At 37.7% G+C, this 14770-nt stretch overlaps 1 protein-coding gene across 1 annotated transcript in view; it reads left to right on the forward strand.

Moving 5' to 3' along the window:
* The window catches only part of pkd1l2b (polycystic kidney disease 1 like 2b), a 45314-nt gene that overhangs the window by 926 nt on the left and 29618 nt on the right, over window positions 1-14770 (forward strand). The window contains exons 2-12 of the mRNA XM_088334452.1: window positions 1746-1904; window positions 1983-2171; window positions 3372-3482; window positions 4403-4550; window positions 7050-7282; window positions 9833-10243; window positions 10329-10441; window positions 10589-10724; window positions 11944-12142; window positions 13449-13560; window positions 13629-13770. Of these exons, the coding sequence (XP_088190578.1) occupies window positions 1746-1904; window positions 1983-2171; window positions 3372-3482; window positions 4403-4550; window positions 7050-7282; window positions 9833-10243; window positions 10329-10441; window positions 10589-10724; window positions 11944-12142; window positions 13449-13560; window positions 13629-13770 (1953 nt within the window). The remainder of the gene's footprint in view (window positions 1-1745; window positions 1905-1982; window positions 2172-3371; window positions 3483-4402; window positions 4551-7049; window positions 7283-9832; window positions 10244-10328; window positions 10442-10588; window positions 10725-11943; window positions 12143-13448; window positions 13561-13628; window positions 13771-14770) is intronic.

Consider the following 14770-nt stretch of genomic DNA (forward strand, 5'->3'; position numbering starts at 1 on the left):
ATCTATTTCACAAATAGTGTTATTATTCATTTTCTTACTTTTTTTTGTGAAGAATCTAAAAGTGTTATTTGATTATACTTCACTGGAAAACAATATACCTTTGCATGTAGGCACTCCTGCAATCGTCACACTTTGTCTAGTTGTTCCTTGCCCGCATGTTGGTTTAAGATCAGGTAATTGTATCATTGTAATCCTGTGCAGTCCTTTGAGAAATTTTTTGTGATTAAGGGCTATATAAATACATTTGACTTGACTTGACTAGTCAAAACTAACCCTGGCACCCCTCATCAGATCAGGGGAAATATATGTGGCCCTCACAGGAAAAAAGTTTGGGGACCCTTGACCTATGTCACGACTATGGTTTTGAATCTCAATGTAGATTGCTGTTTCGTTAATTGTAAGAAAAGCAATTTAAAGATTTAATATAACAGTAAAAATGTTTTACAGGAGGATGAAACTATGGCTGGACTTTATAACAGCTAACCTCTATTTTAGCAGGTGACTCTTATCATAGAAGCATGATTGAGTTTATCTGCTGGTTTGTAGCCAGAACTCAGTATATGTCGATCAAGGATCTATTATGTATTCACTTTTCTCAATCAGGAGGCTTACTGTTGCATTCTATGTTTCCCAATTTCCTTTTCCCTTTTAACAGAATATGGGCATTACCAAAATGTTTTTAATATCCAGAGTTGGGAGAGTTACTTTAAAAATGCAATCCGATACAATTACTGGTTACCAGTTGAAAAATGTAATCAGTAATACATTTCGAATACCAGAATATTGCAGTAATGTAACTTGATTACCTTCCATTACTTTTGGATTACTCCAAAACCAAATATGCCATTAAACATAATGTAAATATAATTACTCATTTTTGTTTACGATGAATGAACAACGTAACCTTGCTTGTAATCCTACAAAAAAGGGTTAACATTTTAACCACGTAGTATAATTTATTAAGCAAAAATATATATTTTTTAACATAGCAGACAAGATGTGCTCTGTTTTAGTTCACATTAATATCAAATCAATACAGTGATTGTGAAGTCGATTTTGAACAAGAATGAACTGCACCATACAAAAAGAAGAAAATCCAATATACTAAATGTCCATGAACGCACCACAAGCGCGGAACTGCACTACTCAATATGCAGAAACAAGCAGCTTCACGAAACTGCAGGTTGAGCCAATTCAACAAAATGAGTGCCAAATTGGAGGAGAAATGAAATACAGACAAAACAATGTTTTTCCCTGCAACACAGTGAAACAAACATGCAATCTGTACGATCTGTGTCACCGATACAGACGTTACTACAACGCACACGCACATTGAAATGAAATGGACATTTACATTGGGTGTAAAGCTCATCTCTCACTCTCTTTTTCGCTGATGTCAGGTATTGGAATTATGGTAGATACAATATATCTATCGGCACATTATGTATATGGAAATATATTTATGAATACAATTGTAATGCTGCAAAATAGAAGTTATTTGTAACTAAATATATCTGTAATTTGATTATGTTTTAATTTCTGTAACTGTAACGGAATACAATTACACTTTTTTGTATCCTGATTATATAACATTGTTACATGTAGTCAGTCGGCCCCCAAATCTTTAATTGCCCTTGTATTGTGGTTTTAAACCCAAAAACATTTTGGGAACTACTGTATTCTCTAAAAATATAAAAAAATATTTTTTTCCCCCCCTCCATTCTGTTTATCCCTGTCATGACTAGTTACTTTGGCATGGCTGGATGGTTCAGATGTAAGCTACAATAACTGGGTGGATGAGCCTGATGCACAAGCAACTTGTGGGCATATCCTCAAAAAATCCGGCTCCAAGTGGGCTGCATCAGAGAACTGCTCTCAGGAATTTAGCTTCATCTGTCAATTTGGTATGTAAAGTATCAATCAGTTGTATTTTACTGCTTTATACATTTTATATGAAGCCTTACTGTTTGATTTGTGTTTAGATTCTACAAGATCGATTGCATGTGATGGCCAAAACGCCACGTTGCAATGTGGTTCCGGTCAAGTTATAGAGATAAAAGAAAGCTTTTATGGTCGGAAAACTATTCACTACTGCAGGACAAAACTCACTACGACACCTTCATTGTCTCAGGCAAAGTGCACTTGGACAGATGTTGCAGAGTCTGTGAAAGGTATGGACTAAAAATATGTTCATTCTGTGCACAATGCAAGTTACTGTGATTTTGATTTCATTATTATGTATTGTAGCTCATTACCACCCGCAAGCAGAGCGAGTGGTGATAAGGTTTTTGTTTAGGATCTAAGTATATATATATATATATATATATATATATATATATATATATATATATATATATATATATATATATATATACACTGTATACTGTATCTGTCTGTCTGTTTGTTTGTTTGTTTGTTTGTGTATCTGCCCACCTATAAAAAGGGGAAGGAGTTTAGATATGACCACCATCTATCACAGGCTTGCTAGTACTATCAATAATTCTATTGTTTGGGGCTGGGGTGTGCGCCAAATTAGAATCCCTGGTCTTACTATTGCCCTCATGACATGAAGCAAGAGAATCACATGCCTCACTCGGTATCTGTAGACGTTTAGAACAGTAATATGTTTATGGATTTTTTAGCTAACGGTAATCACAATATTCATAATATATTGTCAAAATGTAGTTATTTCAAAAAAGAAAATCTAAAAATCCGTAAGATAGATGAGAAAAAAAAAACACTTAATAGCTATGACAATATTTATATCCATGATAACAGGCAAAGCCTCTCCTGCCTCCCCTGATTGCAGATCACAGTTCAATCAGTACTTCAGATCTGTTTGTTTGTTTGTTTGTTTGTTTGTTTGTTTGTTTGTTTGTTTGTTTGTTTGTTTGTTTGTTTGAGTGTCTGTCCACCCAAAAAAGGGGGAGGAGTTTAAATAGGACCACCATTTTTTACAGGCAGTTTACCCTACATGTTAAAAATGCCAAAAAATGCAGACGAAGCACTTTTGTTTGTGTTGACTCAGCACTTTTCCAGCAAAAAAAGAGCAACAGGATGATAGAAGTGCTGCTTTTCAACTTCTAGTCTCCAGTTTTCTTTTGTTTACGTATTTGGAATGGATTCAAACACCTATTTCATGATTTTAGTCTAATGGGCCAATGACCCTGCCAAAATGGTTTTGCGTCTCAACGTGGGTGTTGCTTTAATGGTGCACAGCCGTTCTAGTTTCCTATGGATGAATTTGTCATGCAATCATTCAGCGTCACAGAACCGATTTTGTGTTTGACTTAGGACATCGTAATTTATTGGGCAAATCTTGCATCTCTTGACTTGTGCTGCATCACTAATCCCCCTCCGACCTTTTCCAGGCAGTTGCCATGGATTGCAGGCCTGCCAAGCGCCAGCGGATGCCAAGTCTTATGGCGAACCCTGTCCTGTCTTGGGAAGTTATTTGTCTGTTGATTACCACTGCAAAGATGGTCAGCTTTACCTCTTTGATTTCCTTGTACCAAAACCAGTTACATACAGCACATAGATCAGAGGTTGGGAATCTTTTAACCCAAAGAGCCATAAAAGCAAAAAGTATTTGTTTTTTTTTAATGAGAGAGAGCAACACCATTTATCTGTATACAAAATTCAACAAAACTGCCGAACCTGCTCTCCAAACAAAAGCTAATTCTCCAGCATATTTTATTACACTGTGTGATTTTTGATGTTATACCTCTTAAAATGTTCCTCCCCTCTGCAGTTACTTAAGATTGTTGAGGCTTGTTCTTTGTCATTTTTTTCCTAAATAATGTTTTCAAAACATAGTCCTTCTGTCACAAAATACTGCAAACGAGGATACCAATGTATTCACCTTCAGTGCAGACGGCGCTAGGCGAGGAGAAGAAATGCACGCTGTGTGTATACCTCCGCCCATTCCTACTGTTTACTAAATCAAATTTTTCTGGGTGATTTGCTAAGGCTTTTGAGTGTTTACAGTTTGTTCTTGGGCTTTTCATCATAAGGTGGCGCAACAATGATCATATATTGTTCAATCAGCATCCATATAGGAAATAATCTATCGATTTTCAGCCAAAACGGGGTCTGTTGTTGTGACACCTTAACTGTAAATTGTAGTTGAGACTGTACCCTACACTGTATATACTGGACGGAACCACATGAGAAACTAGTTTTGTCTCGACTTTGCACGTTCGACGATAAACGATAAACTCTGCATGAATCCATTTAGTAAAAATCAAATATATTTCATTTTATCTTCAAGCCAGACATACTCATTAAAAGAGCCATATATGGCTCGTGAGCCAAAGCTTCCCAACCCCTAACCAAGATGCTTTACTTTAGAAATGAACGTGTGCCTTCATTTGGGTTCAATGATGGGATTCTTTTTCCACAGGACTCCACTTGTTGATGAGTAAATTGGCGACAGTGTTTGATAATGTCACTATCAATATCAAGTGGCTACTGCAACCTTATGAGGGGAACCTCACATGTGCTCTAAATGCTGGAGATGGCTACACTATTGATTCCATCACCCCAGAAGCGTGAGCGTTCTTTTTTATTTTACAGTATGATAAACCACTTACAGAACATTTATGTGGATATCCTATGTAAGTAAGTATGAGCGACATATTTCTGGTATAATGCTTGCTTCTCCAAACCATCACATGAGAAAAAAACATGTTCAGCCATTATCTTTGTATAATCAAAAAGAACAGGATTTTTCAAACCTTGTTTAGCCTTGACCCCTCTCATTGAGAAACAATGTTCGGATTGATCAATAAATTGTATTGCCAGGGTTTTTCAGCTTACCTCACAATATTCTACCTTAGTAACGTATATTTTTTTCAACCTAATTTGAATAATAATATTAATTGTTTCATATTCATGATAAACACAGCACAAACACTTTAGGTACTGAAAATATTTTATTTTTTAAAAATACCTACAAAAATAAAAGTTATTTATAACTGTTTCAGAACAAAAGCCAAGAGAGTCAAATTAAAAAGCAGGGATGGAAAGATAATACAAATACTGTATAACAATGTAATTAAGTAATTAACAATATAAAAAAATTAAATAATTCTATCTCAAAAACTCTTACAGAGCAAAAGTCAACAGTTAAACAAAAAAAAACGTAATATAGTGACAATGGATTTACAGGTTTTTGTTAAGGAACAGTAACATGTTTCCAGCTGTTTGCAGCTTGTTTCCCCTCTGTAAAGTGAACTTATTTAATGTGTTTGAGTACATTTTTCCACAATAGCAAACCACTTAACCACACAAATGCCACCTAGCATTGCCCTTTGCTGTTGCTGTGCTTCCCATTTACTTCTGTCATTTTTAAGCTTAGGGTTAGGGTGCGCGCATAGATTCGTCCTTTTCATCTGCCTGGCAGGCAGAGGTGCTAAAGGTGTGCCTGTCTTTCACACAAACAGACACAAAAGTGGCCGAGGGCACTGGTTGAGAGAGAGAGAAAGGCTGCACTATACATATGGAAGGGGCGCTTTAAGAAAATGGGAGGAGGGGGTTAAGAACTGATTCCAGGATAATAGTTTAAATCTGATCCAAGTACTTGCTTAGTGTCGATAATATAGAAATTTGAGTAAATCCGCCCTAACCTAACGGCAGCCCCTGAGTAAATTGAGTTTGAAAACTTTGGTGTAAAGTCATTTTGACATCTGAAACACTGTAAAAACGTTTTTTTCAGCGAAATAAGTTTAAATTCAAATGTAAATGCATATACACAGGGTAAGTTGTAATAATAATTTAAGCTGTCAAGGTCATACAGCTCTCAAAGTGCCACAACGAATAAATCATGATCATATTATATCTGCTGATGGTAAAGGCGGACATGTTTTCCATCTTATTATACTGTGCAGTGATTTCCAATTGCGATCGTCAAAACCTGCGGAGTAAAAACCTTTATTCATTGATTTATGAACTTATTTATTTATTTATCAAGAACAAACCCAATCAACAGGCTTGTCAAGACCAGAACGGAGACAGGACCAGCTTGCGTTTCTCACAAATTTTATTGGAAGAAGGAGAAAGGGTTGAGCCCACAATTTAGTGATTGCTGGACGCGGGAAGCAGGTCGCTCTGAACACGGAAGTGGATCTTCCGTTGCGAGCGATGGCGGTGTCGGGAACGGAAAAATGGGTCAGTAGCCGGGACAGGAGAGCAAAAACGTGGTCGGGGTCGGAAGCGAGTCAAAAGCCAGGAAAGGAGAGTAGACGTGGTCGAGAACAAAAAGAGGTCGAAAGCCAGGACGGGAGAGTAGACGTGGTCAGGATAAAAGACAGGTTGAAGCCGGGGGACAGACAGGGGCAAAAACAGGTGGGAGTCAGGGTGGAAAAAAAAGGCTTGCCTAGTGTTAACTGAGGTTCGCAGATGGACTGACAACAGGGGACAGATAGGAGTGGGTTTAAATAGGGACAGAGAGCCAATTAGAGTGTGAGGCAGTTGGCGCCAAAGGAGCGGGGACAGGTGATTCACATCGGGAATCATGGCAAGGCTCAAGTATTTGTTTAACAAATAAATGTACCCTTTATAAACGATTTCTTACAAATAACTTTTGTCTAGTCAAATAATTTTAAAAATAATTCTTGCTGTTTTAATGCACAACTGTATGGATTAATGACCTGATCCACTTTACTTGACACTTTGCTTCCTTCATGTGGACGTTATGGAAAACTATATTTTTGTCCTAGAGAAACCATATATTTTTCCATTGTCAAACATTTTTTAAAAGCGCCAGGGAGCCACTAGGTAGCACCAAAGACCCGCATGTGGATCCAGAGCAAGTTTAGCAGGTGTAGATGTCCACTTTTAAGAATTCATCTTCCTCTGTTTCGCTAATCAGAATGCAGAACTCAAGGTATGGATTAAAATCCGCAAAGAAGAGAAACCGCAATACTGCAAGGCATTTCTGTATTGGAATATTTAGTCTGTGAAATATTGTTTTAAATATGGATAATGACTGGCATTACAAATAACAACTTTAAGTGGCATTGTTGAATTTGTCTTCCACCACCCAACAGGACGGAAAGCACAGTGATGCATGAATTCAAAACCCCTGGACTTTTTGTGGTCACAGTGGAGTGTTCGACCAGCGATTGGCATGTGACCGCTCAAAAATCTATCAGTATCCAGGAACCTGTGGGTCCATTTGCAGAAATCAAGTGTTATAACACTAACACGCCAGAGAGTGGCACTAACTGCTCACTGCTCTACAGTGGAGGGTCTCTTGATGTCCAGGTCACATTGGAGGCAGGTAAGTGTTCTTGAACTAGAGCAATGGTGTGTAGGTATAGACACTAAAGCTTATACACCCTCTGCCCTCTCTCCAAAAGAATGCCCTCATAATAATTCGATTTAACTGTTTCTTTTGAACGCAGGTCAATAATGACAACACTGTTTTTAGTAAAGTTGCTCCACTATATTTGTATGCATATTTACGTAGTTTGTCAAACGTACAAATTCATAATGAAATGCTCGTATATGAATTGTGCCCTTCTGTTTTTCTTTGAAGGTTGGTGGGCAAACCTTTTTGATCTGCGGGCTGCATTGGGTTAAAATTTTGCAAAGTGGTCCAGCGAGGAAGGAAAAAAAAAAGACCGATTGATGTATTTAATATTTCTATATGCCGGTACCGACTCTTGCATAAGATGCTTTAGCAATACAAGAGGGAAAAAAAGATAACCTAAGCCTATCTAATTTTGCCCAAAGCTTCTTCCGAGACTGTGTAAGTTTTTTCAAAAGATCTGGAAGAAGGGCATTATTCCATCATGCTGGAAAAGGGCAGATAATTTTGTGCCAAAAGAAGAGAACTCCTCAATCATAGAACACTTTAGGATAATTTCACTGTTAAATGTGGAAGGCAAAATCTTCTTTTAGTACTGGCCAAGAGGATAATCTAATACATGACAGAAAACGGGTTCATCGACACCACGAACCAAAAAGGAGGGATCCAAGGCTTCTCTAGATGTCTAGAACATGCAAGAGTTCTGAGCCAGATGATCTGGGAGGCCAGATCTAACAAAGGCTGTTGTGTGGCTGGATTTTGCCAACGCCTATGGATCGACCCCTCACGCCCTCATCCATGCAGCACTAGATTATTACCTGATCCTTCAGCACATCAACGGAATGATCAACAGTTACTTTGCCACAGCTGCAATTTAAAACAGCCAATTTTACAACAGAGTGGGAATCCCTTGAAAAGGGAATGATAACTGGATGTACATTCTCCTCCATGCTCTTCATCATGGGTATGAACCTCTTAATAACAGCTGCAGGGAAGGAAGCTCAATGCCCAAAAATGGAATCTGGCATATGACAACCCCTAATAAGGGGCTACATGGACAATTTCACGATCACAACCACAAGCCGGGGTAAGTGCTTACAGTTCTAGGCCAAATGGCGACCTGCGCCAGAATGAAGTTTAAGCCAAAGAGATCCAGGGCAAAGTGTACATTCAAACTGCAGGTACAAGGAGAAGTTATTCAATCAATAGAGGACTGTTCAATCAAGTGCATCGGAAAGTGGTTTGATGATTTGCTTACTGTAAGGAACAGCGTCACCAGGTCAGAAAATCCGACAGAGGAATGGCTGACGAGGATTGAAAAATCAGGACTCCCAGGGTAACTCAAGGCATTGCTGTATCAGCATGGGTTGTTGCCAAGACTCATGTGGCTGATGACTGTGTATGACGTAGAAGGAGTAGAGAAGAAGATCAACAGGTACCTCCAAAAAGAGTTGGGAATCTCTCCAAGTTTCACATCAGTAGGCCTTTATATAAGATTGGGATACCATGCAGGGCCTTGGGACTTCCCACACCCAGCTATGGAAGAAGGCTGGAACCAGAGACTAAAGAGCCATGATCCAGGAGGGTGTACAAAGCCTAGAAAAGGAAGGGCGAAAGCAGTGTGGCGGACATCCCAGGGTGCATTGACCAAACTAGCAACGCGGATCCTCGGATTGAGCCAGGTCCCCATGATGATTAAAATACAAAAGTCACAAATGTAGCAGTTTAGCACGAGTTGTAGCTCCAGGTCATCCATTTCATGGGTAATGGATCTGGCGTTGGTGAGATACAGGCTCGGCAGGGGTGGCTTATGAACGTTGTTACATAGCCTAGCAGTAGGCTGGACCAGCAACCATGCTATTACTTTTTTGCCCGACGCTGCCTCAGTCTCTTCCTGGAACTGATAACAGTCCATAGAGCACCCGGTTGTGGTCAGCATTTCATTGTGCTCTTCTGACTTTCCCCAGAGTCCAATTTAATTGTTGAATTTCTTTTCAATTTAATGAGCGGCTAAATAGTATCTGTCGCGGCGCATAGCAGTATGTTTTTGTGCACACATTGAATTGTGCGCCCGCTTGGTTGTTTGGCTGACAGTATACACCAGTCTATAATTGTCTTGCACACAGATTGTCACGCCCACCCAACACACACACACACACACAAAGCCCTCCTTAACATGCCTCCGTAATAGCATTTGCTGTGTGCTGTCTGATGCAGGATACAATGCAAGATTGTTGAGATCAATAACTATAAGGACTATTCAATTAAAAATCCCTGAAGTATTGAAACCGCAAAAAGTAAACCACGATAAAGCGAGGGATTACTGTACTGTAATATCATTTTCAAATAAGGTTAACGATTATACTAAAAATAAATGAATCAATCATCTGATTTTTTTCATCAGCCCCTGTGCAATTTTTTTCAAACCCACGCGGTTTGCGACTCAAAAACTTTGCCGACCCCTGATGTATAACATTTTACAATGACACTGACTAAGAAAATATTCTCTGTTCAAATTAGGTACAAATGTTACGTACATTCTACAGTATAAGGACTTTTTACTTGCAAACTATACGGCCGACCAAGGGATCGCACCCTACAATATTACATTGAATGCAAGTGCTGTGGAGCAGCTTGGACGCGGCTGCAACAACCTGACTATCATGGCCTCCAACAATGTCAGCGCCCAAACGGTGTCCAGCCAATTTGAGCTGTGTCTGCTGGAGCCCGTTGAGGGGCTGCAAGCTTCGGTGATAATAGAGAGCAACCGCTGTCCCGACTCTACTGACCTTATTGTGGGTGTCAAGCTGGAGCGCGGAGCTCCTGTCAAGCTGCTCTTTACATTCACTGTCGGCAATGTTACTCACTCAGAGAACAGAGAGATGTTAAATGGAAGTTTACAAACCTATCCCTTCGGCAGCCCAGTTGAAGGTACTCACTCCAACTGCAAGACTCCTTACACATGAATGCTGTGCCTATCAAAAGCCTAGAAATGCCTTTTTCCTTTTGAATGCAGGACCATTTCAATTGAATGTACAAGCTGCAAATGCTTTCTCCACATCAGATTTTAATGTAAGCCTTGAGAGCATTTTCCTGGCATGCAAGAACTATTCTGACTCGGAAATCATGGTAAGTACTCCACAACTATCGTAACGGATGTATTTTGGAAGTGCTTTTCAAACTGTGTACGTCATCTTTCCTGTACTGCCAAAGACTCGAAATACAATAATAATAAATGGTTGTTTTGCTGTTAAATTATGTTGTTTTCATTTTCAGACAACAGGCGAGTCATATGACTTGAATGTAATTTCGACTCCAGAATCTGTGGTTTACTCCACTCAAAATGTCTCACTCAGCATTAGTAAAAGTGTGACATTGCCCGGCAATCGACTGGAATTTCAGTGGAAATGTAGTAAGTTCAATTGTTCCAATTCCTAAGAGAGCATTACATCATGAAAAGTTCAAGTCACTGTTCATGGTTTACAAAGTTTAGCCATACAGTAAATGTCTCTGATGTTTCTAAAATAACAACTTATTATGGTATTACAGCACTGTGTTGTAACTATTACTATTACTAGGTTGATTATTGAAGGTAGGGTTAAATAGACTCAGATGACCACTAAAACATACCTACTTTACTAGAAAAACACAATGAACAGGCCCCAAGACCTCATGGCACACCCTGGTGCCCTGGAGCACCCCTGCATTAGATCATTCAATCATTCGAGTCAAATATAAGTAAAATGAATTATTGTAAATACATTTTTACTAGCAGCACGGTGGAGTAGTTCTAAGGTCTTGGGAACCTCCTGTGTGGGTTCAAATCCAGCTACCGGACTTCCTGTGCAGAGTTTGTATGTTCTACCCGTGCTTGCGTGGGTTTCCTCCGGGCACTCCGGTTTCCTCCCACATTCCAAAGACATGCATTTTCAGGTGGATTGGCCGGTCCAAATTGTCCCTAGGTGTGAATGAGCGAACGAGTTGTCTGTCCCTGTGTGCCCTGTGATTGGCTGGCAACCAGTTCAGGGTGTCCCCTGCCGACTGCCCGATGATTGCTGGGATGGGCTCCAGCACCCCCGCGACCCTACTGAGGATAAGCAGTGCAGCTAATGAGATGAGATGAGACATTTTTACTATTATGAATAATATACTTACAATGTTGTTGCAATATTGGATTTTAGAATTACTCTGTTTAAAATGTTGGACACCTGAAAAGGAGAGTGAATAGTATATCTGTTTGCTATTTTAACAATAATACCTCAAAGTTGTTTGTTACTATTTTGTTTACATGTCACTATCAGCCAATCAAGTTCTTGTTCTTTGGAGCTGATCTGCATTTGTAACCAAGGAAATTTAATTTAAAGAAGGGCTCAGCATAGTGATTTTAAAACAGGTTGCAAATGCTTATCTGGGCTATGGGCTCTCCCAGGTTTGCCTTGCAAGTTTAAAATTAATCAATGTCTTTTCTACTTATTTTATGTTTTCTAAACTACAAACTTAACCAGATTAAAAGGTTTATTTTCAGAGTGTGGCCCCTGTGTGTAATAGCATTACTCTTACGGTCATGTTTACCTGGAAGTATAAATCCTACAAATTGTGACTCGAACCAAATTACATTTCTTTTCCCACAGGAGGGGACTGCAAATGCCGCAACCAGACAAATGAAGAAACCCACGTCATAGATAAAGAGTGCCTTCCCAATCCGTTTGAAATGGCCATTTACACTGCGACTGTGAGGAAAACAGCCTGGTTTAGGAAATGGGTCCAATTAGCTTCTGGTTCCAAGTGCATCACTGTTATGCCCAAGGAATTTAAAAATATATCCATAAGGTAAAATTATGTCATATTATAAAAAAAGTACTCAGTTATTTTTTGTCTAATACAGGGGTGGGCAAACTACAACCCCCATGTGGCCCGTCAAGATTTTTCATTTTGCCCCCCATACAAAAATAGTCAATTATAATGTATTAATATATATATATATATATATATATATATATATATATATATATATATATATATATATATATGTATATATGTGTATATATATATATATATATATATATATATATATATATATATATATATATATATATATATATATATAACATAAATAAAGTACTACTATTAAAAACGTTTTTGGTGCCAACTTGGTCCGGATTGTCTATTTGTGTGCCTTCAACAAAACTTCTACTACAGAAATACTGCTGAAATACTACAAAATTACAACAAAGCTAAGTATCAAATTTAGTGCTCAAAACAAGGGACCTAATACATAAATTGCTTTTGTTCTGAAAAGACAAAAATAATACATACATTTTAAAAAAGCACAGTAATACTACAATACAAAATACTCTTACAGAAATCTGGAAATACTTCAAAAATACAAGTACAGTAATATGACAAAAATACTAAATAAAAACTACCAAAATACTAAATAAATACTACAAAAATACAACTGTGGGAATGATACCAAGATACCACAAAAATACTATTATGGAAATACTTTTAAAACAAAATAAAAGAATACATCTACAGTATTACTACAAAACTAAATGTCAAATGTAGTGCTTACAACAGTGTCCTGATATATAATATGAGTATGCTTTATTTGTGAGACAGAAATACAACAAAAATACTACTACATATATATTACGACAGAAATACTACAAAAATACTACTACAATAACACTACAAAATACTACAGAAATGCTACAATAATAGAACTATGGAAATACTATAAAAATACTACTGCAGAAATACTACAATCACCAACTATAGAAAAATACTAAAAATAGTAAAATAGTAAAAAAAAAAATAACCACAGTAATACTACAAAAATAAGAGTAAAATTTAGTGTTTAAAGTGGTATCCTAATATATGCATTTGCTTTCATTGTGAGTATTTCAAAAGCAATTTAATGAAACTAATATATTTAAAATCAAATGAAAGAAAAATAACATGTCGATGTCTGCATGTATATTTATTCCAGGATAGGCCTCTTTGACCATTTTTTCTTACCCAATGCAGCCCACCAATCATTATAGTTGCCAAGCCCCTGTCTTTGTTTTCTTCCAGTTATGAACATAAGTAGCACTTTTGAAATAAATGTACTTACTCATCTTTACCAATACAGTTGCGATAATTGCTCTTCAATTACTGTGAGCAACCCAGTAAAGCTGAGACTGAGCTGTGTGGAGACTTGTCCAGATGTGGACTGGTACACGGAGGATCCAAAACCCCTGAAGGCAAGTTTGAATCTGCCACTTGTCCCGGTTGAGTGACTAGTGCAAATGTGCGTTTCTACTTTTTCCAGGAGTTTCTTGAAACGTGTTACTCACGAGACGAACAAAGACCACTGATTAAAAAGCAAGAGGGCAACTCTGAGTTTCTTGTAAGAAGCCAACTGCTGAAACATTCAAGGGACAATTTGCGAAATATCACCGTGATTGTTCAAGGTATGCTTCCAAACTAACCCTAATACTTTATTATTTAAAGCAATGGTCTCCCACTCTTTTGAAGCCAAGAACTACTTTCAATACCAAGCGCAAAGGGTATCCAGTTTGAAATACAGTAATCCCTCGGTTATCGCGGTTAATGGGGACCAAAACCGCCCGCGAAAAGTGAAAATCCGCGAAGTAGCGACGCCCCTTCGAAAATGCTTTAAAAAAAAATAAAAAATAAATATATATATATATATATATATATATATATATATATATATATATATATATATATATATATATATTATTGTTTTACTTTATTATTACTATTTTTTTAGACCTGCGAAGCTCTGAACCCGCGAACGTGGAACCACAAAGTAGCGACGCCCCTTCAAAAATGCTAAAAAAAAAAAAAATATTATTATTTTTTTTTTTTTTTAGACCCACGAAGCTCTGAACCCGCAAACGTGGAACAGCGAAGTAGCGGGTCCCACTGTAGATTCCTCAAATAGCAACTTAGCCTATGGCTTGTTAAATAGCTAAAAAGTAGCCTAATAGTTAGCTAGAAAAGTGAACAGGTAAAAAAAATGTTAAAAGGAGCTGGATAGAAAGCTAAAAGCGTAAAAGGTGAACTAAATGGCCGCAGGGTAAGTTAAAAATAAAAAATAAAAAGAAAGTTAAAAAATAAAAAGATTGCTGGCTTGAAAAGAGGCCAGAATTTAACTTGATAACTAGCATAAAAGATAAAATGTTCGCTAGATAGCATGCAGAAATTGTAAAAAGCTAGCTAGATAGCATGCTTAATAGCTAAAAAGGTAACTTGATAGTTAGCTAGAAAGTCAAACAAATAAAACACTAAAAGGGAGCTGGATAACTAGCTTAAAGAGTAAGAGCCAAACAGAATAGCCAGACAAAAAGATAAAAAAGAAAGATAACTAGCTAGAAAAGAACCCAAAATTTAGCTTGATATCTAGCAAGAAGAGTTTAAATGTTAGCTAGGTAGCATGCAAAAAAT

The sequence above is a fragment of the Urocampus carinirostris genome, chromosome 4 (genome assembly GCF_059441175.1).
Source record: "Urocampus carinirostris isolate Australia breed hairy pipefish chromosome 4, RoL_Ucar_1.0, whole genome shotgun sequence".
NCBI classification, from domain to species: domain Eukaryota; kingdom Metazoa; phylum Chordata; class Actinopteri; order Syngnathiformes; family Syngnathidae; genus Urocampus; species Urocampus carinirostris.